This window comes from Castor canadensis, chromosome 6 (assembly GCF_047511655.1).
Source record: "Castor canadensis chromosome 6, mCasCan1.hap1v2, whole genome shotgun sequence".
In the NCBI taxonomy this organism is placed as follows: domain Eukaryota; kingdom Metazoa; phylum Chordata; class Mammalia; order Rodentia; family Castoridae; genus Castor; species Castor canadensis.
In genome coordinates, this window is record NC_133391.1 from 131087697 (window position 1) to 131112471 (window position 24775).

At 37.2% G+C, this 24775-nt stretch overlaps 1 protein-coding gene across 7 annotated transcripts in view; it reads right to left on the reverse strand.

The window, feature by feature from the left end:
* Nucleotides 1-24775, reverse strand: part of Gpbp1 (GC-rich promoter binding protein 1) — a 75044-nt gene that overhangs the window by 5409 nt on the left and 44860 nt on the right. For 5 of the 7 annotated variants that reach the window (XM_074077474.1, XM_074077469.1, XM_074077472.1 and 2 more), the window contains 9 exons: nt 24413-24536; nt 24070-24293; nt 15856-15922; nt 14780-14839; nt 7820-8004; nt 6820-6960; nt 5089-5256; nt 4273-4460; nt 199-301 (listed from right to left, as the gene is read on the reverse strand). In XM_074077474.1, the coding sequence (XP_073933575.1) occupies nt 199-301; nt 4273-4460; nt 5089-5256; nt 6820-6960; nt 7820-8004; nt 14780-14839; nt 15856-15922; nt 24070-24293; nt 24413-24536 (1260 nt within the window). Of the gene's footprint in view, nt 1-198; nt 302-4272; nt 4461-5088; nt 5257-6819; nt 6961-7819; nt 8005-10469; nt 10493-14779; nt 14840-15855; nt 15923-24069; nt 24294-24412; nt 24537-24775 lie in introns of those variants that run through there. The other 2 variants (XM_074077475.1, XM_074077476.1) reach the window with 2 other exon arrangements.

Below are 24775 nucleotides of genomic sequence, written 5' to 3' on the forward strand. Positions count from 1 at the left end.
ACAGTATGTCTAGAATATGAAATATTCTTGCTCAAAACAAGGCAATTTGGACCTACAATGTGATTTTTATCTAATAAATTCCTAAATGAAACTAAATCCCAGCCCCCTTCTTCACAATGCTCATCTATAATTATGTTATTCTATCTAATTAAAGAAGGGCCACTTAAAAGTGAACATGAATGATTCAGGTATTCTTACCTGTTCACTAATAACTTGGAATTCTCTCATTTCATCCTCAGTTAAGGGAGCACAAGTTTCATCATTTTCACTATCTTCCTGCCAGCCCATCTCCTTTAACAATCTGAAAAGAAGGGAGGAAATTAAGTTTAAGTTAGAGCTTCACCTGAGGAGGCTAATTCCATTTATATCATGTATAAGAAAACATGGTCTATGATCCATTATTCAAAGGCCACGGGTACATCAAAAGGACTTTTGAGATCATGCTTTCAGTATCTTCTGAAAATGAAAAAAATAGATCATACTAAGTTAAATAAGCTATCATTGACAGTAAATAAGAACAAACTGCTTAACTGCTTAATTTTTGGTGTCAAAGGCTCTCTAGACTAGAAATTACAATGGGAAAGGCCTAAATAAAACTAGTCAAATTCTTGTACTAAAAATAACAGCATTACTCCTCCTCTCTTTCTTCAATATCACAATACAACATATTCTTGCTCATAAGGTTTTCTACATTGCAAAAAGTCTGAGATAGCTTAGCCTATTCTCTTGTGTTCACTTTGAAAGCATTAGGTTCTACAATAACAAAAATGATTTCTAAAAGCTCTCAAACAGGAACTAAGTAAGTAAATAAATGAATGAATGAATAAATGACTAATATGGTTATTCTCTTTTCTTTCCAATTTTTAAAGAAGATAGTTCTTTTTCAGGGGGAAAAAAAAAACTAAGACTGACAGCGAAGTATTTTTCACTTGTTGAGTAAGCAAACACTAGCTACTGAATTTGATTCAGTAACTTCAAAAGTTCTACTTCCTGTAAGGCCACTTATTTGTACTCGTCTGATGGGCTTGTTAATTTTTTTAAATTGCGTTTGTTCATGCCAGGTGTGGTGGTTCACGTCTGTAATCCTAGCACTTGGGAGGCTGAAGCAAGAGGATCAGGAATTCAAGGCCACCTGAGCTACACAGTACATTTGATGCTAGTCTGGTTACATAGTGACAACCCTAACAAAAAAACAAAAAAAAACCCCACAACTCTATTCCTTAACCATTTCTATTGTTCTTCTTATACTTCATCTTTCAACTGTGCCCATCCTACATTGACTGCTTCCATACTCTCATACCTTTCACACGCCTCACAGAACATAAATACTCAGACACACTGAATAAAATTTAACTTGCTATCTATATTTTACAGATGAAGAATCATGGTCACATAAGTAAAACAAGATTTTCTGCCTCTAAAGTACATACTACATTGAACTCTGTTGCCTCTGAACAAAATGGCAGTCAATGTTAACTACTATTCCTTTCATCCTTATTGGTTAACTTTTCTTTTCCAAATTTTTTCTCTTTAACCTAGATGGCCACCCTTTGGAATGGCATTTTCACTTACATCATTCAATGCCACTTAATCCACAGCCAACAGATCTTGAACTAGTAAACTAACTGACTTTGCTATGTCCATAGTTATTTTGCTTTTAAAAACTGAAAGCTACATGAATATAGATGGAAAAAACTATCTTAAGTTTTATAAAAGGAAATAAAACAAAAGGCAAGTATTAGGCTGGAGTTGTAACTTGTTGGAGGATTGACTGGGAGTCCCTGGGTTCAACTGTCAACACTAAAATAATGGGGGGAGAAAGGGAGTATTCCTAACTCTTCAGAATGATATATGCCTGATTACTTAAGAATCACAATTAAAGGGCTGGTAGTATGGCTCAAGTAGTAGAGCATCTGCCTAGCAAGCATGAGGCCCTGAGTTCAAATCCTAATACTGAAGGAAAAAAAAATCTCAATTAAAGTATAACATAGAAGTATCATTCTATTTCCACAGAAAATAAGCTGAAATCCAAAAGCTAACTGTTAGATTGGGGTAAATATATTATTAATGGGCCAGGGTGTGGCTCAGTGATAGAACACTTGCTACACCAGCACCACACACAGACTGTACTTTGAGGACAGTCCAGCCAAACAGTTCACTAGAACCCCATCTCCAAAAATAGTAAGAGCACAATGTTTTTGTTGTTGTGATAGGGTTATCACTATGTTCCTGAGGCTGGCCTCCAACTCCTTGTCTCAAGCAAGCCTCTTGCTCTATTCTCAAGAGTAGCTGCAAGCACTATTCACAATAGCCAAGTTATGGAAACAGCCAAGATGCCCCACTACTGATGAATGGATCAAGAAAATGTGGTATCTATACACATTGGAATTTTACGCAGCCATGAAGAAGAACGAAATGTTATCATTCGCTGGTAAATGGATAGAATTGGAGAACATCATTCTGAATGAGGTCAGCCTGGTCCAAAAGACCAAAAATCTTATGTTCTCCCTCACATACGGACATTAGATCAAGGGCAAACACAACAAAGGGATTGGACTTTGATCACAAGATAAAAGTGAGAGCACACAAGGGAGGTATGAGGATAGGTAAGACACCTAAAAAACTAGATAGCATTTGTTGCCCTCAACACAGAGAAACTAAAGCAGATACTTTAAAGCAACTGAGGCCAATAGGAGAAGGGGACCAGGAACTAGAGAAAAGGTTAGTTCGAGAAGAATTAACTTACAAGGTAACACACATGCACAGGAAATCAATGCGAATCAACTCCCTGTATAGCTATCCTTATCTCAACTAGCAAAAACCCTTAGTCCTTCCTATTATTGCTTATACTCTCTCTTCAACAAAATTAGAGATAAGGGCAAAATAGTTTCTGCCAGGTATCAAGGGGGTCGGGGGGTCGGGGGGTGGGGGAAGGGGGGAGAAATGACCCAACATTGTTGAGAATAGCTGCAAGCACCACCCTGCCCATCTTATCATTTAGTTATTTACCAAAAAAAAAAAAAAAAAAAAGAAAGAAAGAAAAGAAAAATTGAGTAGGGCCAGAGATGTAAGTCAGTGGTAGAGCACTTGTCTAGCATGGGCAAGGCCCTGAGTTCAATCTCCAGCACTGCAAAAGGGTCAAAACAGTTAAATAGCTTTTCTCCCCCAGACGACAGACACATGACTATCACTCAGTATTGTTAGCCTTTAAAGAATTGCATATTATAAACCACATAAAGATACTACTTCATATCCACTGAAATGGCTATAATCAAAGACAGACAGTATCAAGTGTTGATGAGAATATGGAGAAAATGAACCATCTATAGTACTAATAAAAATGTAAAATGCTATAGTCATTTTGGAAAATAATCTGATAGTTAAACTCCCAGATCTATCCAAGAGAAAAATCTACATGAATTTTATACCAACATTAACCATAGTAGTTACAAAGTAGAGACAACTGATATGCATTAATTGATGAACAAAAGTGGTATAGCCATTCAGTGTACTATTCAATAATAAAAAAGAACAAAGGACCAGGCATATTGTCACCCAAGCCTATAATCTCAGATACTCATCTATAATCCCACCTACTCAAAAAGTGGAGATTGGGAGGATCACAGTTCCAGGCTAGCCTGGGCAAACATTAGTGAGACCCCCATCTCAAAAAAGATAAGCATCACATCTGTAATTCAAGCTACACAAGACATTGGTAGGATTGTAGCCCTGGCCACACACAAAATCCCCACAGGAGACCCTACTTGAAAAAATAAAAAGCAACTGGGCATGGGGAGGACGAATCAAGTGGTAGAGTATCTGCCTCACAAGCTTGAGGTTCTTAGTACAAACCAAGTACTGCCCAAAAAGGGGACGTGGGAAGCACAAAGTACTAATGTACTAAAACACAAATGAACTACGAAATGTTTAGTCAAAGAAGCCAGAAACAGAAGTTAACGTATGATTTCTCTTATGTGAAATATCCATTCAAAGGCAAATCTGTGAACAGAAAGTGGATTAGTGGTTGGTGAAAATGAGTAAATCAAAAAGGGCACTGTTCACTTTTGGATAGTGATGGAAATATTCTAAAATTAGGTTGCAACAGTAGTTGCCAAACTATGAATATTCTTAACTAGGGATTGGGGGAGGGGGATCTCTGCTCTCAGAAGAGCACTTACCTAGAATGTGCACCCCCTTGGTTCAATACCCAGGGGACAAAAAAAATCAGTAATCACAAAAGAGCTGCATAATATCATAATTCTGAATACTAACCTGTGTTCTGCTTCAAGTGAACTGGAAAGAACATCAGTTTGTGGGAAGGTTGAAGACCGAATAATCTGCTGGGAAATCACTGAAGCATTGCCATTCTCTTGTGGAATTTCATTTTCATCAAAGTTTCTGTTTATATCTCTGTCTTGGTGAGTAGTATTGCTGTTATGCAAATTAAATGAGTCGTCATCCTGATTTTCAGGGAGTTTAAAAAAAAAAAAAAGAATGAGTTCTAAAGAACATTTACTAAAAACTTTAATAGATTCTGGCTAGATTCCCACTAAGAATACATATATGTATGTAATACTTACCATCATTAAACTTAGAAGGCATTCTCACAAGAATGGAAAACTAAGATGGAAAGGATGTTCAAAGCTTTCTGGCACCAAGAATACTACTGAACAAAGGCATAGCCAAAAGGATGAGGATGAAGACCGAGAAAAAAGAAACAAAAAAAAAACCATACACAGGAACTTTAAAAAGTACATTTTTGTAGCTAGGCATGACGGTGCCTATCAGTAATCTCAGTACTCGGGAGGCTGAGGCAGGAGCATCTCAAGTTCAAGGTTAGGCTAGACTACATACCAAAACCTATCTCAAAAAAAGAAAAGGAAAAAGTATTTTTGCATAGAAAATGCACAATACAGAGTAAGAAAACCAACTTTAGAAAGGACACCATTCCATTATCTATGCAAATGATTACCTAGTCACCTTTTCAGGGAGATGAAAATATGATTATATTCCAAGGTCCTAAATAATTGCACAAGTCTTTCAATGACATGTTAATATCAAATCAAGCATTACTGCAAATTCAATTACCTTCTCTGAGCCAGCATGGCTTTCATCTTCATGTTCTTCTTCTACTCTGTCCCTTTTCAACGCTTTCAAAAACTCGCTCTTCTTATCAGTGCGCATTCGTGTCAGTTTGGTTAGACGAGGCTGCTGATTAAGTTTGTCAACAGGTGAAGAGGAATTTGAGCGGTTACACTAAAAGGAAATTCAGAACAACTGGTAAATAGGTAACCAGTGAATTGATGTCAATATAAAGTTTACAACTACCACAGCATCCAATTTTACTTAAACGTTTATTTCAGAGTCTACTTCTATCACTATAAATTTCTTTGCCACTGGATGATGTGTCAACAACAGAATTTTATTATCCCAAAGACAATGAAGGTCTGGTAATAATACTCAGAACTACCATGGTAAATGAAGACTTTATATTAATTTATAAGTGCATCCTAGAATTGTTTAACATTTCTGTGATACATAGAACAGTTTTTCAAACTATGTCCTAGAGTTCAAGTAATAGTGCCACTAAGATCTATTTTATAATGATTTATACATGTAAGGTTTATTAGGTTGGATTTATATTCATAGGGTTTATTAGGTTGGATTTCACCAGAGAAATTTTCTGAGAGGACAGGGAGGAGAGGAAAAATGAACATTTACTAAAGTCCTTTTGGGGTTTTTCTGTCTCCCTTTTCCCCTCTGTGGTACTGAGTTTGAACTCATACTTGCTAGATAGGCTCTCTATCTCTCAAGCCACACAACCCCAGTCATTTTTGCTTTAGTTATTTTTCCAATAACTAAACATCTCACATTTCTTACCCAGGGCTGGCCTGGGTCCATGATCATCCTACCTATGCCTCCCAAGCAGCTGGGATTACAGCTTGTTTGTTGAGATGGTGTCTCCCTAACTTTTTGCCTGAGCTACTCTTGAACTGTGATCCTTTCCAATCTCTGCCTTCGGAGTAACTGGGATTGCTGGTTCAGTCAGCCTAGGTGCCCGCCTGGTTCTTTGGAGTCTGACGGTGTAATACAATAGAAAACTGAATGTTAGAGCTCTGCATAAGGTTTTTTTCTGGCCAGAGAAATAAACCGTAATAATGTTTAAATTCTGACATTAATGTACTATAATTAATCTAAGCATAATGAACTAGTTAAGAATGCTGATCCTTCCTTTATAATGCAAAAACCTGTGACTGAGAAAATAACTAAGAAATAGTATACGGGTTTATGATACTCCAATATGGTACCCAAAGCAATTTCAAGTATAATAAGGTTGAGTGTCCTTTGACCCTGGACAGGAAACTCCCTGAGAGTTTCAAAAATCTGGCCAAATGAAATAAAAGTACTCAAGCTACCAGGTACTCATCTTCAGTACAAAAAAATAATAGACACCTTTCCCTCCTTGTCTTTCCCCAACTCAGTATTACTCCCAAGATATTAATACAAATCTTCATTATTTCTACTTTCTAAAAGTACAAAAAGAGTTAGCATATAGATGGAAGTACCCAAAGCAAACTTCTTTTCCAGAAGAAACAAAAATTTCATTTTAATGTATTCACTTAATGAATTTATGTATCATGATTTAGCAACCAGGCATGGTGGCACGTCTATAGTCAGAAAGCAAAGACAAGCGGTCACCTGAGCCTCGGAGTTCAAGACCAGCCTTGCAATACAGTGAGACCCCACTTTAAAAAAAAGATAAGAAAGACTAAAATGTTACATTCCTTTATTCCCTTGAGGAATTTTTAAATGCCATACCTCTTTCACTGAATTTGTTGATGGACTAAAATTCTTGGCAGTTGATTTAAAAGCATTAAAGTTGCCAATACCATATGTAGGTTCATGAGGGAAAGAAGTCCCAACTTTATTTTCTTTAGTTTGGCTTTTCCACTGTGCAGGCTGGAGAAACACACAAACATTTAAGGTTATCAAAAACAGATTACAGAAAATAGAGAAAAACAAAATGAACACAGTAAAATAAAAATGACCACATTCGGCTCATAAAAACAATTACTTTTTTGTATTACTTCATCATTCTGATAATGGCTATCTGTTCCTCCTTTTCCATAAATAAAATCAAAGCTTCTTATTCATATAAAAACAACTAACTAAATCAAAATTTTTCCAGAACTTTATGAGGCTTAAGTAAGGGTGTTTCCATAAGAAAACTCATGTGAAGTCAGGTGCCAGTAGCTCATATCTGTAATCCTAGCTACTTAGGAAGCTGAGATAGGAAAGATCACAGCTCAAGGCCAGACTAGACAAATAGTTCACCAGACTCCCACCTCCAAAATAACCCAAACAAAACAGACTGGAGGTGTGGCTCAAGCGTCAGACCACCTGCTTTGTGAACATGAAGTCTTGAATTCAAACCCCAGTCCCACCCCTTCCCCCAAAAAGGGGGAAGTTTCAAAAACCTAAACTGAGCACCAAATAAATAGTATTAATATTGCTAAGCAAATATACCATAAGTGTATCTAGCAAAATAAAAACCATATCAACTTAATTTGTTACTAAACAAGAACACCCTTATGGACACACACATGAAAAATAATTAGAAGTAGTATCACACCATGGGCCAACTCCCCTGAAAAGTCAGTACCCCATAAATATCTCATTTTCATAAAAAAATTTTAAGCATTTTCCCCTGAAGTAAATCAAGTGGGGAAAATTTTATCTATCAGAATTTGAATTTATACATACGAATAAATGAATAAAAAAAGAAAAAAATTTTAATTTGTAACAATTGAAAACTTACTTTCGTAGGTGGAGCAGCAGGTTTAGGGACAAGGCCTTTATAAACACTTGGACCAGTTCCATTCTTAACTGGCTGTGACTGAAGATTTCCTGCTACTGGGAATCCAGATAGCTGTAAGTCTTTTGTATTACCTTTCTTAATGACCAGCATCCTTGGTGCTCTAGATTTAGGATTCGGAGGATATTCTGCATAAATAAAGTACGAGCAAGAGTTACACACAATTTCAAATTTTAGCGTAAAATAAATTCACTTAAAGAATAGTCCATTCTAAACACTGGCTATATTTAAAAATATTAATAGTGGCTGGCTCCTATGTAAAATAATTTAACTAAATAAATACAGACTGTATATATATTCCAGCTTAAGAAATAAAGCTAAAACAATCTCACAACATATGCCAATAACTGAATGACGTCTAAAAACGAATTCAGTTAGACATAACTGAAAAATCAAGATTAAATTTTAGCACTTTTCATTAACATAAAATTTGCAAATTTCAACCTAATGACTTTTAACACTTAGAATATATAAAATACACTTCTGATGTCCCCTTGCCCATTTTGAAAAGAAAACTACATTTTCCAACTCCTTTTTCATTCATTTCACAAAGTTATAATCAATACGCAAAGAACCACAGTCCCCTCTATTTCTAAATACCTTTTTAAAGTAGCAAGTTAAAGTAATAAAAAAAAGTCTACTTTCATAATACCAATTAACTCAAATATTTACTGACCATCTAACAATATTCAAGTCATCATGTGAGAGCAGGGCAACCAACTTAAACCTGTTTTCTCAAGATAGTAACATAAATAATTGCTAAATGCAGACCTTTCTCAAGACTACTGCATTTCCTAAATATATGAAACACTATTTCCAGCATTTAATCAATCTGTATGTATAATCAAACAGGTATTATCAAACACATATACATATTCACAATTACCATAGTGAAGCAAGTCTTTCTTCCTTTACAAAAATTGTAAATCCATCTGTTTCACAGTTGTAAAGTTTAGAAGAATTAACTCCAAGAGAAAAATTGTAGTAAATGTAAGTTAAAATTAGCTCTGCATATTAAATAACATAGCCTATGAATTGATAAGCTGGGTAGAGATATGTGGTAATACCCTACCCCAAAACCACACCATCTTTCTACTGGACCATCTCAACAAAACTATACAAGGACTCCTAAGAGAACCTGGAGAGACTCTGTGTTCATGTGAGGCTTCAAAGTCTCCAAAAGATAAAGCTGGTATGGTGTTTCACCATTCTGACAATGAATAAGGGCTTAGAACAAACTGAGAAGAGGTTCATCTTTCCAAAATTAAACACATGTTGATCCACTAGGGAAAACATTCCAACTTATTGGTTATATAAAAAAGGGCCCAAAGAGATAAAAAAGACATCTTCAAGCACACAAGAACACAGAAAAGTCTATTACCCGTGTATAGCTTTTTGGAAGCTATTACACAATGAAGTCAACAAAACAAAAATAATAGTAATAAAGATATCAAACAGAGAACAATAAATACTAAACAATCTAAGTTACAATGACTACTTTTGGTAAACAGATGATGACAGAATGAATCAAGTATTATCTGGAAATGCCAGTGCATACCTGTAACCCTAGCACTCAGGAGGCTGAGGCACGAGGATCACAAGCTTGAGGTTAACCTGAGCTACAAAGTGACCTTATGTAAAAAATTAAGAAAAAGGAAAAAAAGTAAGGGGCTTGGTTCAGGTGATAGCCTGCCTAGCAAGAACCAGGCCCTGAGTTCAAACTCCAGTACTGCCTCTCCTCCCCCACCCTTTAAAGTTCTTGAAACTGAGCCTAATGGCAAACATCTATAGTCCTAGTACTTGGGAAACTAAGATGGGAAAACTCCTTAAGCCTGAGAGTTCCAGACCAACCTGGGTAACATAGTGGAACCTTGTCTTTGAAAAGGAAAAGAAAAAGAAAAAAGGTTCTTGAAATTAAATACAAAAGAAAGTCTTAGCTTGGAACTTAAAATCCAAATTAAATAAAACCCAATAATCTAAGGAATGGCTGGTGCTTATGAAATACAAAAGGTAGTAAGCTTGCAAGGGCTCTCAGAAGAATCCAAGTATTGAAGCAGGACTGTCAGTATAACCCAATTAAGTTTAAGCATGACTGACTGACTGAAGACTTCTAGTTCAATATGGCTGACTAAGCATCTAAGTTTATCTTCCTTCCTTTATAGATTTCTATAACAAAGTTACTATAATGGTAACTTTATTATGCTAGGGAATGATCCCAAATATACATTTCTACAGGGAGATATAAAGGAAAAAAAGCTTCAGATTAAAACATGCACAAAGGAATGTGTATAGTTAAGAAGTTATGTAATCTGCCCTGTAGAATCTCAGAGACTTGAAAATGCCAGTTAGGGTAGAGGGCAGAAAAGAAACTTTTCCAGACAAATAAAACCAAACAATTTGCCAAGAGCAAAATCCTATTCTAAAGAATGTGTTTGGGGCAGAAAGAAAATGATTCCACATGGAAAGAAGAAATACAACTGTTATACATATGCAATCATTGACTATAAAACTGAAAGGCAGAGGAGATGGAGAGTAAATAAGCAACATATATATAGTCTTTAAGCCTCAAACAGATTCTGACTAGAAATTTCACCTTTCCTAATATTGGATTCCTTGGAGCAAGAAATATTCTGGCTGTGTTTCTTCAATGAGGTCCTCAGTGCAAAGAATGATGGAATGTCCTATAAAGAAGAAAGGTGAAGCCTAAGAAATCACTCACAGAAGAGTAGGTAGCAAAGTAAGAGATGACAAAGGTACCCGAAGATGGTAAGGAATGAGCGGTAAAAGAAGAGAATGTTGTTGTGCTTATTAAGCATGAGAAAATATACTTTTGTGCCCGATTCATCAGAATTTCAATCAACTAACTCTAATCCTACTAGTTTTACAACTCTACAGAGGTTGATCTTTCATTTATAGAATGGAAAGTAGTTCTTGTCTCAGTTACTGTGAAATGTTTTATGCTTAAATACTTATTACAAAAATACAGAAAAGTCATATACTATCTTCAATACAGTTATGATGTCCCCTTATGAACTTTAGGTTGATACTAAAAGTAAGGAAAACAAGAAAAAGTGTAAGAAAAACATGATAAAAGATTAATGTATTCTGAACAAACCACATGAACTATTGTCCAGTGAAGAAAACAAAGTGTCCTTAATGGTAATAATTAGTAATGGGAAGATGACAGAAAAAGTTTACCTTCCATCACTTATATTCATTTTATGTTTTATTATTTTGTACCTATTCATAGATTATCACCGTGAATACTCCTAGAACTTCCCAAGTAAAGTGTTTAGGCTTTTAGATTCAAATATTATCTAATGTCTATTTTGCTAATTAGTAAACTTACTGAAAAAGACCTAAGGTGTTTATTCTTTTAAGGAGAAAATTTAGATGTTAACAAAAGACTTTAACACGTATATAGAAGAATTAGCAAAGTAGGGCTGGAGGCATGGCTCAAGTGGTAGAGTGCCTGCCTAACAAACATAAGGTCCTGAGTTCAAACCCCAGCACCATCAAAACATAAAGGAAAATAAATGACCTCAGTAATGTCTTTCTGTAAGTTTCATGTGCTTATTACCTCAAGCACATGTAAGCAAGTATTCTTATTTTCAAATTAAATTCAAAAACCCTGAAAGTAAGTGAGAGTTTTGGAGTTTCATGATTATCTCCTTCCTTCTAGCTTCACAAATAACTGTAATATGACAATAAATTGGCTCTATCACATTGTCCTGTTATTCATGTTTTCCTCATACTTTTGAATATAAGAATTAAGTTTTATTCCTTAAATACAAAGCCAATGGTGGAGGGAAAGTAGCCCAATTCTTATTTGGCACTTAGTAAGGCTGAGGAAGGAGGATTTAGAGTTCCAGATCAGTCTGAACTATATAGCGAGACTGTGTTCAACAAGAATAAGTTGGTTCACATGAATAATTTGGAGCTGTCATCACAATTCTTCAATCTCGTTCCTGTCTTTTCATTATTCTCTCCATACAGCTACCCACTACATATACAAAGTTTCTGATTCAATCATTACATAAGTACTTCTTTCTTTGGTCCACCATTCACAAATTTTGCTTTTGCCTTTTAATTATTCTATAATTAGAATTCCCTTCACTTACTGGATTTGAACAAAGTATTAGCTGACATTTATCAGTGACATGATAAAGGTTTTAAAACAGTAGACAATTTAGCAATGTTTCTGTGATTACCTGCATCTCAGATAACAAAATTCACTCAGAAATTACTAGAATAACTTATCTGCCCAAACACTAAATTACCAATTAAGTGAAAAATTCTAACGTTAGGGTATAGATCTAGCTGATTCCAAAAGCTAGGCCTCTTAAGCACTGTATTACTGGAGAAAATAGAAATAAAGCTATTCCTATGATATTATTAAAATATTTACCATTTCCAACTGAAAACATCATACTCACTGGTCCAGATAAGAAGCCTGTAGCATATTATTAAGTGAAGTCAGGATCACACTGATACTATTTACTATTTTAGATTTCTCACTATCTTACGAAGCAACTTTAATGTGTAAACAGAAGCATACCAACAAGTAACAGGTAGTGAGTGCTTGCCTAGCATGCACAGGACTTGGGTTTGATTCCCAGCATCACAAGAAAGCCACAAAAAGATTTATTTCTAAAATGATTAATGCTATGTGAATTTTGCTGGTTTTGTATATTCTTATTTAAGTGACAAACCTGTTTTGATTCATAGAGAACAGTTTCAATCAAATGAGTTTCACTAACTATTAAATTTACATCAATAGCAACCAATGAAGATTTACAACATCACTCATAAAGAACAGGCTTAAGGAAATATACTTTGCAATAATAAACAGTTTACATAATAAGCAAGTGGAATTTCTAATTCTGATCAAATAAAATTTGCAAAGTTGTCTACTCCCACCTCACTAATTTTCTCTTTTTAACCTAGAACATGTGTTGTACTGCCCTTTTCTTAAGTTTAACTGTTTTCATACAAGACATTAAAATAGACTTATGTAAACAAAATGATCCATCAATATAATACTGTCAGATTATTCCCTTTTAATTCTATTTATCAAAATTCAGAGAAAAAAATTCACTGGTTCTCATCACTATCCACTTCATTTAACGAAATTATGTCTCACAATCTGTACACTTCTTGTTAGTATCAATGGAATTCTCTAGAGAACAACCTATCTTAATAAAGATAGGTAAAGCTAAAGCTAAAGTGGTCACTAATTAGCTTTGATGTAGAAAGCCAAACAAAACAAATTTGAATAATGGACCTTTATGCTCTTAAGTAGTGTAACAAATGAGTAAAAATTGGGGAAGTTCATCAAGTTTTCAAAGAATACACACAAATATAAATGCTGAATTGAAACACGACTGTTAATAAGTTATTAGTGGCTGAAATTTTCTGTTACTTAATATCTTAGGCACTAAATGTTAAGTAAGCTCTGCCAATGTTTTATTGCTGACATACTCAGTTACTGACATAAAAACACTCAACAGGATATTGAAAGACTCTCAAATTAGATGGGGGACAGATGGCTCACACCTGTAATCCTAGCTACTCAGGAGGCAGACATCAGGAAGACAGCACGTCAAGGCTAGCCTGGGCAAACAGTCTGCAAGATCCTATCTCAAAAATATCCAACACCTGGGACTAGGGATGTAGTTCAGTGGTTAAGTGTTCGCCTAGAATTCACAAAGCCCTGGGTTTAATTCCCAGTACCTCGAAAAACAAAACAAAACAAAACAAAACAAAAACCAGAAAATCAACAACAAACTCAAAGTCAATAGCCACTAATTACATCTCAAATTGCATGTACGTAAACATACATCACTCTCTTCCTCACCCCCCAAGTAACTGAATGCCGTATCATTTAAAAATTCTCACTGACAAAACTAAAGTACCCTGAATTCCTGCTTTGGCCTTTAATTATTAACAACACAGAGAATGATTATTTAATAATTACTACTCTCAAGCTCCAAATACGTGTGATCTTGGTTAAGACAGAAACACTATATAAGTCACAAGTATAAAATGGATGAAGATGTTTCCAATAAAACCAACTAGGTTCTAAGTTGAATTAAACTTAGGTAACTTTATTTTGAATGGTTTAATTACTTTCCCTAAAGTTTCTTTTAAAAATTGGGGTACTATGTAAAGAATTGCCAATTTTTGATCTACAGTGTCATAGTTTCAGGAACAAAGTCGTTTTTCTTTTTATACATATTACATTTTCATTAGTAAATTTTTACTTACCTGGAAGGAAGTAGCACTAGAAAAGTTCTACTGAAGTCTTTCCTAAAATTCTCTCGTCTTCCTCAGGAACATAGCTATTCTAAATGTTGCAATGAGGAAAACAATACTTGGGAACCCAGGGGAAATAAGTGAGAGAGGAATAGTGAAGTGTGATACAATGAGAGTTTCATTGTATTCTTATGGGAAGTACTGGGAATTTAACAATTAACCATGACACAATTAACCATTTTCCTTTCTTTAAATGCAATCACATTTCTTAGTTAACCTAAGCACATAAAGAGAACACCTTCCATTTAAACATCTTTTCAACTAGTAGTCAAAATCCTTAGATCAACCCTCAAACAGCAGAACCAAAATCTTTATTACATTCTAATCTCATAATTTTCCAAAATGTCTTTGTCTTTAAATCATTTCTAAGATTATTAAGCCAACCAAGGATTAGTACCAATAATATCTATAGGTAGTTTTATATGACAAATGCTCACTGACATTCGTGATTTTTTTATTTTACTTTCATTCTAATAAAATAGAAATTATTCCTAATTTCTTAGAGATTCTATTTAATACCCTCCAGGTGGTTCTATATTCTTATGCAATTAGCTGTTCCCAGAAAAACTGAATAATAAGGAAACATACCTAAGAGAGGAGCTTGGGAGATTTTTTTGGTTGGGTATGTGTGTGTCTGGGCGTGTAGGCCTGGGGAGAGTGGTAGAAATACTAATTTGCAATACAGAAAAAACAATGCCATTCACATGGTTCTAACAAAAGTGTCTGACCGCCCCCACCCCCACCCTCAAAAAGCCCTTAAATAAAGAGGGAGATCAAAAGAAAGAAAATAATTCCCCAGAGTTTCAGCTCATAAATACAATTAAGATTAGCACAGGAAGTGGCAAAGTTTAAAATAATGCCTTTATTGTTAGGACTTGAATGCTATCACAAGCCACAATCCTTGTTTTAGAAAGTTATTTTCAATTAAAAACAACAGAAGAGCATGTGTACAAGTTTCAAAGTGGACACAGCACTTTGAATTTGGTAGCAAATAATTAAATATTTTCAGATGTCAAATCTTATAAAACTTTATTATAAAATTTTTCATTATTTTAAACTTCACTTGAATCTTCTAAAAGCTGTCTAACTTGTACTGAGTGCAGTTTAATCTTCCATAAGATTTATCAAAATTAAACTCTCCACATTTTTAAAGAAAAGGGAATTATTACCAGAAACTCATTAAACTTAGAAAATCAAAGGCAAATAATTTCAAATATAGACTAGCCATAGGCAAATCAATGCAATTATTTTAATGATCAATATAACCATATTCATAGTTTAAAAGATTAATTTCATGTCACACTATCATGAGAAGTACTTATCTTTCCAGTTATGTAGAGTTTCAGCTATGAAAAACTAAAAATTCAAACTAACATTTTTTGTTTTGTTAGATTATCAGGCTACTCAAGCTTACATTAACTTACAGTCATTTCAAGAATAATCCAATCAAATTGAGTATACTTAATGGTACTAACAGGTGCAAATCAATTATTTCAAATCAAACTCTTCTTCTACCCCCAATCTTTTAAAAGTGTTACCTTTTTGTAGCTTAGCACACCAAAAAAGTATTTAAGCTTTAACCTAGCTTGTTTTATATTTAAAACAAAGAAAACCTACAGATAAACATTCTTGTGCCCCTCAAAGATAGATCAAAAATCACTTACCCCATACACCTGCAGCTAAAGATTTATTCTGATTTGGTTCTCTCTCATATTCAGGATTTAGAGATGGCTAGAAGAAAGTTAGAATTTAAAAAATGTAAAAAAAAATTTTAAATGTCTCACTTTAAAAAAATAAATCCTTTAAAAGCTATCACACAATTATATATCCTGTAACTGAGGAACCTGATATGACCAACTCTTTATCTATTAATGATTACTCAAAAACCTTAACTTTCAGCATATGCTGCTAACCATCAAAATGCTTTTACTGTCTATACTCACTGCTAGTGAAGACAAAAGAATCTTTATTCTCATTCATCAATCTTTTCTCTCATCCAGGAAAAATTAAAATAAAAGGGGAGGGGGGGTGTGTAACAACAAAAACTAAGGCTCCAGCCTGAGCCCTACTTCGACTATTTGGGAGGCTAAAGTTGGACAACAGCTATAATCTAGGAATGTCTGGGTAAGATAACAACAAAATCTAGCTCAAGGTATAAACCTTTCCTTAGCATAAAGTCACAATCATAGTAGAGGAAAAATAGACCATTTTCTAATTCTATTAGGTTTTAATCATTACACTGCTTCAGTTAGCACACTCCTCCAAACATTTTTTATTTCAACTATTAAAAAGAGAGATGAGCAGTGATGGGTACCTAAAGCTTACCTTTGTAGATCTTTATTCTTTAGACTCCTAGGATTTCCAGTATTGTATCGGGTATTTTTCATACTACCTGGCAACATAGCCTGCCTAATTTGAAGAGGCAGGCATTCAATAAAACATTGAATGAAATGAATCCAAACATGAATACTCTGCCAGATGGAGGATGAGGCAGGAGGACTGCAAATTCAAAGCCAGCCTGAGCTACACAGACTGTCTCAAAAAATTAACAAAAAGAAACATGGCTCAAGTGGCAAAGTTCCTGAGTTCAAAACCCAGTTTGGGGGGAGGAGGGATTAAAACAAAGAAAAAATATGCTTTAATCACTCATAAAAGTGAATTATCATTAGCACTATAATGATATTACTGCAAAGTCCCAAAAAACTATACACGCATACCAGTATGATTCATTCCTTCATATACAAACTAAATAGGGTTAAGATTTTGTTGGTGGCTATACATGTATTTCTTAATTACAGTATACTATTAAATTTACTATTGGAAATTACATTCTACCCTATATACTTGCTTACCACCATCTTGAGGGTGGGAGGTGAAGGATAATAGCAGAAACTAATTTTTATTAAGTGGTTATTATCTGGCATACACTGTTTTAAGTAATTCATCTTTGTTACTCAACCCTCATTTCCCTATGAAAGGGAAGTACTTTATTCCCAGTTTTATTATAAAAATTCAATTTAGGGCTACCTATCAAGCAGATTAAAAGCCCACTCAAATGGTAAGGTATAGAAATTCAAAAGGCCTTGATAATAGGATCTCAAGTGTTCATTCTTGTCTTTCTCTAATCATTCCCCTGCCCTAAATCCAATTCATCAAATTCTTTCCCTTACTCAAACCCTCCATCTAAACTACTTCCAAATTATACCAAAATCATGTCTTCACTTCTCTCGGGCACCCAATTCAACCCATCATTTTCTCCTAAACTACAGCCTCTGCTTTCTACCTTGTCTTTCTTCTACCACTATAACCCATTTAAGATCTGGAATAGTTTTTAAAAAAAAAAACTAAAATCTTTTGCACAAGCTTATCCCTTTATCCTCCCAGTATTTTTATTTTCTGTGGTTCCGGGGATTAAAACCAGGGCCTCAAACATGCTAAGTGTTAGAATGAAAGAGGCTCAGAATGGATAGGCGGCAAGACAGCTCAAACACCAGCAAAGGTTTTATTGTGAAAGAGAAGCCCAGCAGAAGGGTGTTTCCAGCTAAAGCCAGAATCCTACTGCTGCTTACAGACTTGGAGAAGATACAGAACATGGGTGGAGGAGTCCAAGAAGGTCACTGGGTGGGAAAATCCTCAGTGGCTTAAGTGTGGGTCATTCCTTCCAGGCCAGGTAGGGTGTTTCTAGTAAAATGATAAAGGTGGATGTTTATTTTTCTTTAGGGCAGGTTAGAGTTTCCAGTTAAATAACCTTCAAGGGGGAAGGGCACAGGTCTAATTTCTTCACCATCCCTCTAGATCTCTCTAGCTAGGATCCGTTTGCCTTCATATGGACAGACTCTGACACCCACACTTCCACCTAGATAACCTGGGTAGTCTCTCCTCAGGGCTTTCAAGACAGCTCCCACCTGGCCGGGCCTTGGTCAGTGATTCATGTCTCTCTTTCTCTCTCCAAGCATATATATACTTACAGTGTATAGATGATCTATTCCTCTGTAGCCCTTCCTTGGACCTGTCCCTCCAATTCCTTAATTTCTTACATAGAAAGGAATTAATATAGTCACCCCCTCCAAGGCCCAAATATCAGCCTCACAAGTCAATTACCTGGGTCTCCCCCATTACCCCTCACTTTAGGGCCATCACACAAAGTCCTGTAAACAAATAATCATAGACTTACCATGCCCCAACACAAAAAGGTACCTTTTGTCCCGTCAGGATCTGGGCTGGCTATTTTTGTCTCTGGATTCCTCCTTGCCAAGACCCTATAACAGCATCACATGGTGCCCTCGAGGAGCCCCGAGACCCTTCTAAGCCAATTAAGGCCCACTTTACCAAACTCAAGGAAGCTTTGCTGAGGACTCCAGTACTAGGACTCCCTGACTACTCCCAGCCTTTTGATTTATACCTAACACACAAACCAAAACACTGCTCTAAGCCTCCTGTCTCAGGATTATGGCTACACCCTAACCTACATCTATCAAAACAATTAGACTCAGTCATACAAGTATTGGTCCCTATGCCCAAAGACCCTGGAGGCAACAGCCCTCTTAACATCTGAGGCAAAAATTTTACATTAAACCAACATATAACCATCCTATCCACCCGCAACCTCCAGGATCTCACTAGCCATCGGACTCTCTTAACTTTTCCCCCTACCCCTAACAACAGCTCCTTGCACTCTTCATCCCAAGTCACCTTGATGTCCTTTCAGTGTTGCTCGGCCCTCAACCCAGCCTCCCTTCTCCCAAACCCCACAACTGAGGAAGAGGTCCCACCACCCACCTACTCATGCCTAGACTTCATAGAATCCCATCTTCCTACATATGCCCACCTCTCGTTTATAGAGGGCAGCTCCTTTAAAGACCCTCATCCAGCAGCAAGATATGCCATTATAGATCCCACATTACCAAAGCCGCTTCCCACACACACCACATCCCAGTAGGCAGAACTGACCGCCCTTACAAGGGCATTAACTCTAGCTGAAGACAAAGTGATCAACTTATACACAAACTCAAACTATGCCTATCACACCATTCATACCCATGCCCTCATTTAGCAGGAGAGGGGCTTCCTTACAAACAAGAGAACCCCCATGATTAATAGTCCCCAGATCCAACAATTACTAGAGGCTCTCAAATTACCTAGGCAAGTAGCCACCATCCATTGTAAAGGCCACCAGAGACCCACAGATTTCATCTCTTTCAGTAACTCTCGGGCAGATGTAGCAGCTAAGACTGCGTCCAGTGTGCTTTATTACCTGACAGAAGGATTACCCCTTACCCTCATCTTTCCCACCTCTACCCCAACTACACAACACCTGAACACACAGCTCTCACCCAAGCAGAAGGTACCCAAACCGACAACTGGTTCTTTCTTGACCACAAGGTAGTCATTCCCTGGGCTCTAGAAATAACTCATTCTTTCATATCTCCATAATCTCTCTCACTCAGGATATAAGGCCCTGTGTATCTGTTACAAGCTCACCAACCTCCCCCTCTCTAGCCACTACTCAGTCTTGTTGCCTCATTTGCTCCCAGGTGTCCCCTCAAGGAAGTATCAGGCCCCTACCCTTCCCCACACAACAAGAGCAAGGCAGTGTGCCAGGACAAGATTGGCAGATTGATTTTACTCACATGTCCCCAGCCAACCAGCAAAAATACCTCCTCACCATGGTAGATCCCTTCACAGGGTGGACTGAGGCATTTCCCACTTCTACAGAGAAGGCAAAACAGGTTACTAAGGCCCTCTTAACCCATAACATGCACTGATTTGGGCCACCCTCAACCCTGCAGTCAGACAATGACCCCGCCTTCATCTCAGCTATCACCCAGCAACTATCTCAGGTGCTGGGCATTAAGTGGACACTCCACATCCCATACAGGCCCCAATCTTCTGGTAAGGTAGAAAGGGTCAATGCCCTTCTAAAACAGCAGTAACCAAACTGTCTCTCCAACTTAAGCTTGTCTGGCCCTCCCTCTTCCCTATAGTTCTCATCCACCTTAGACTCCTTCATAGAAAGCCCACAGATCTCAGTTCCTTTAAACTACTCTATGCATGTCCTTTCACCCTTCACCACATACCCCACTCCTCCACTTCTTTCCCTAGAGGACAAGTGGCCCACTCTCTCCATTTTTCCCTACAACAACTGAGACAATATGCAGACATCCATATTTCTAAACCCTCCTCTGACCTCACAGCTCTGTCTCCCACCATACAGGCGAGGGATTGGGTCTGGATCGCTGATACACCACCACTAAAACCTAAATAGCATGAGCTACATCAGGTAATTTTAACTATGCCCACCACAGCCCAAGTCAAGGGGCTACCACATTGGGTCCACTACACCTAATTAAAAGTACACCCCGGTCAGCCTCTGGATAACTGGATGGAGGCTCCCAAGCCACCCCCACAGCCCCCCACACCGAAATATTTCTCTCTCCTTACAGGACTCACCTCACTCAGCCTGACCAGGATCACTGAGACATCCTAACCCACCCATGTCTTTAACCCTAACCTGGTCTGAGTAGTTTCTATATAATCTTGTAGAGGATTTTTGCTGTATCTCTTCCCCTACCCCACACTAGCCCTCTCAGGCCTACCTCTCTCATATAGGAACCAAGGCTCCAGGGAACCTTTCAAGAGTTTTCCCCAACCCAGATTTCCTTCAGCTTAATGCTTTCATTCCCTCTCACCAGGAGGGACCTGCTTTTCAATCTCACACAAAGGTTGCTGATAAAATACAATTCCTCTTTATCTTCTGACTGCTGGATCTGCATCGCCACACAAACCTAGCACTCCACTGTTCTTCCCACTAACCTTGAGCAATGGTTCAGTTCCTCCATGACACTCCAAACTGCTATGGGAAACTCAAAGAGAGACATGGTACACTGAGGCAAGGAAGCAATGTTTTATTGTGCCAGCACAGACTCAACAAACTCGTGTCCAAAGGCTGTCTTACCTTACATACCCTTGCAAGCAGGTTACAGAGGCAAGAAAAACAAGGTTTAACCCATGTATGGTTATAGGCAGTTTTATAGGCTACTTCACCGTACTGAGTGCCCTTTTACCCCCAGTGCTATACGACCCTCTTCACATTTGGATTCTTTAGGTTTTATTTCTCTGCTATGCCATCCATTCCCCACTGCTACTTCATCAGAACACAGGCCTTTGTGTTTCTCTTATGGTCCTCCTCCCTGCTACAAAATTATACTCAAAAGCTTCATTTGTAGGTCCTTGGTCCCTCACCTACTTAAACCCACATCCTCTCCCCAATAGGTATCTCTGTTATCATTAACACCATGCTATTACTCTTTTCCACTCCATATACAAAGAACTTAACATTTCCAAAAATGCTCAACCAATCTAAACCACTCCTCGCCTCCATCCCATGCTAGGATTAGAGGGCCCATTTCCACCCCAACAATGCTGACCCTCCAGGCACCTCCATGTCTCAGAGATTTTTCTGACCCTAGCCTTGCCTACCACCCAGTCAGCATAGTCCCTGGCAGGCTCTGCAACCAAACCCTTACCATCCACTCCATCCCTCTTCAAATCATCAGTTTCCCTATACCCATATCAACAGCTGGTTGGATTAAACACTTCTGCTTTTCATGCCCCCACTCCCCAAAATATCCAGTGCTACTTTCCCCACCAGCTGCCAGCAGTGTTTAGGGTTGGAAACAATGCTTACACTCCTACCTGCTGTTAGAACTCCTACTTGCCATGTTAGAACTGGACCCCCTCCCCCTTGAAGGTGACTTACTAGAAATTCTCCACCCGGGCCTAAAGAAAAATAGACATCCATCCTTAGCCATTTACTAGAAACTCCCCCACCTGACCCAGAAGAAATGATGTGCCCTTACGTCATTATCTCCAGAGGGTCGAAGGGCCACTGAGGATTTTCCCACCCAGTGTCCTTCCTGGGACTCTTCTACCCACCCTCTGATCTACTCCAAGTCTGTAAACAGCAGGGGGATTCTGGTTTTGCCTGAAAACTCCCCTCCACGGGGCTTCTCTTCATAATAAACCCTATGCTTGAGCCTTTTTCATTCTAATACTAAGCACATGTGACTGAGCTACACCTCCAACTCCTTTCTCAGTTTTAAGAAAGTGTGTTCCTTTCCTTATTGAATAAATCCCAGATTAAATGCTATTTCCTTAGAGAAGTCTCACTTGACTTCCCAAACTAAAAGAGCCACCCAGTCACTTCCTGTTTAAATTTTTGGAAAACATGAATTACTTTTTCATTTCATGTTCTGAATGCTGCCACAAGAACAGAAATTCAATGAGAGCAGAGATTTTGCCTATCATATCACCTATGTATTCTGTATACCAAGAACAGCATCTGACTCATACATCCACTCATGAGTACATAAAAAAGAATTACAGTAAATGAGACTTTTACATTTCAAGAATGAATCACAAGAACTAGATAAATGAGATTGTACACCACATCAATTTTTCTATAACTTAAGAAGTGGTGCTTAGATAAGCTATTTACTGAGATTGAATAAGAAAAATTATTAAAATTTTGTCTTTTCTTAACTCATGCTTATTTTCAATAGCAGAGTTAACATTATTTTTTGTTGTGGTGGTGGTTGTTTTGTTTTTTACAGTACTGGGGTTCGAACTCACAGTCTCAGATTTGCTAGGCAGGCACTCTACCACTTGAGCCATACCCTCAGCTCCAGAGTAACTTTTTTTTTTTTTTTTAATCCCAGGGCCTACACCTTGAGCCACTCTACCAGCCCTTTTTGATGAAGGGTTTTTTCAAGATAGGGTCTCATGAACTATTTGCCTAGGCTGGCTTCGAAATGCAATCCTTCTGATCTCTGCCTGAGTAGCTAGGATTACAGACGTGAGCCACAGATGCCAGCTTAGTTAACTTTTTTTTTTTTTTTTTTTTTTTTTGCAGTACTGGGGCTTGAACTCAGAGCCTTCACCAGTCTTATTTTTGTGGAGGATTATTTTTGTTTTGGTGGAACTGGGGTTTGAACTCAGGTCGACATGCTTGCAAAGCAGGTGCTTTACCACTTGAGCCATGCCTCCAGTCCAAGGAGGATTTTTTGAGATAGGGCCTCTTGAACTATTTGCCTGGGCTGGCTTCGACTGTTGAACCTCCTGATTTTCTGCCTTCTGAGTAGCTAGGATTATAGGCGTGACTTAGAATAATAATCAGTTTCCCTGACCAAAAAGAAACTTTTGAACAGAGAAACAGCTGTGAACTATCCTGGGATTAGTTTAAGAGTCATGAATAATCAAATGTTATTTAAAAGTAACAATCTAAGGCTGGGGATATAGCTCTATAGAACTCTGCTTGCCTAGCCTGGGTGAGGTCCTGGTTCGATCTGCAAAATAAAAAATTACAGACAATCTAAATAAAATGTTTTGGAGTCAAGGCATGATGTTGCATACCTGTAGTCTTAGCTACTGGGAAGGCAGAGGCAGGAAGATTACATGAATTCATGAATCAGAGATCAACCTGGGCAACACAGCAAGACTTCCCAATCAATAAAATGTATTGGTAAATGGCTTACAGGTAACTACTTTTTCTAAAAGCTTAATCACTTTTTTAAGTATAATATTATGATGCATTCGCAAATAAGGCTACAAGCTCAGTTACACTTCTAAAAGAAACTTAGAATTTTCCTTAAGGAATAAAACTTGACACAAATAGACCAAAAATTCTGAAAAGACACACAGCAAGACCCTGGAATCGAGGAGAGAAGACCCCTTAGAAGCATAAGCCTTACAACACACTTGGAGAAATACCTGTTGAGTGCAGAAAATCACTTGTAGTAGCTAATAAAACTTCCTAACAGTGCCTTGACAACAAAATCGTACCTGCAGAAACATTTGTATTAAAATTATAAGAAACTTACAAAATCCTCGGCCTCAAACTGCTTTCGTTCTCTTTTGTCTTCCTTCCTCCCAATTTCACTGTCAGGTATGTTGTTTTCATGTAGTCCTTGGCTTTTTCCAGATTGGAAAATACTGTTACGAGAACGGGAATTTCCACCATGGTATCCCCCTCGGTGATTTATGTTTTCAGTGCCACTTCTGCCATGTGAACGCCATCCATTTTTTTCTTTTCTCCCAAAGGTACCTTTATTTGATAATAGTAAAGTAATACAAATTCAAAGACAGGTTTGTCCAAAGATTGAGTAGCAATCAAAACATCCTTGGAAGAGTACAAAAAAGCTATCATTCCTTAGCAAATTTTACCTCCATTAGAACGTCCGATACCAGAATCAAAGCCATCTGAAGAGTTGTGTCGTCGACGGTTCACATCATAACGATTTTCTGTCCATGAAAAATTTTCAGAATGCTTTTCAAAATTCAGTGACGACTGAAACAAATTATAAATATGTATAAATACATTTATAAAATTTAAATACAGCTGAAGTGTGGCTTACTTGGTGCATAAGGCCGAGTAGAAAACCCAGTACCCCCCAAAACAAACAAAAAAACCACTAAATGTATCTTTAGTTATTTATTTCCAAGAATTTTAAATGACTAAGAAGAACATTTTGCATTTATTTTCAAGGTATTTGGTAACTGGTAACATTATATATGAGATGGACTCCA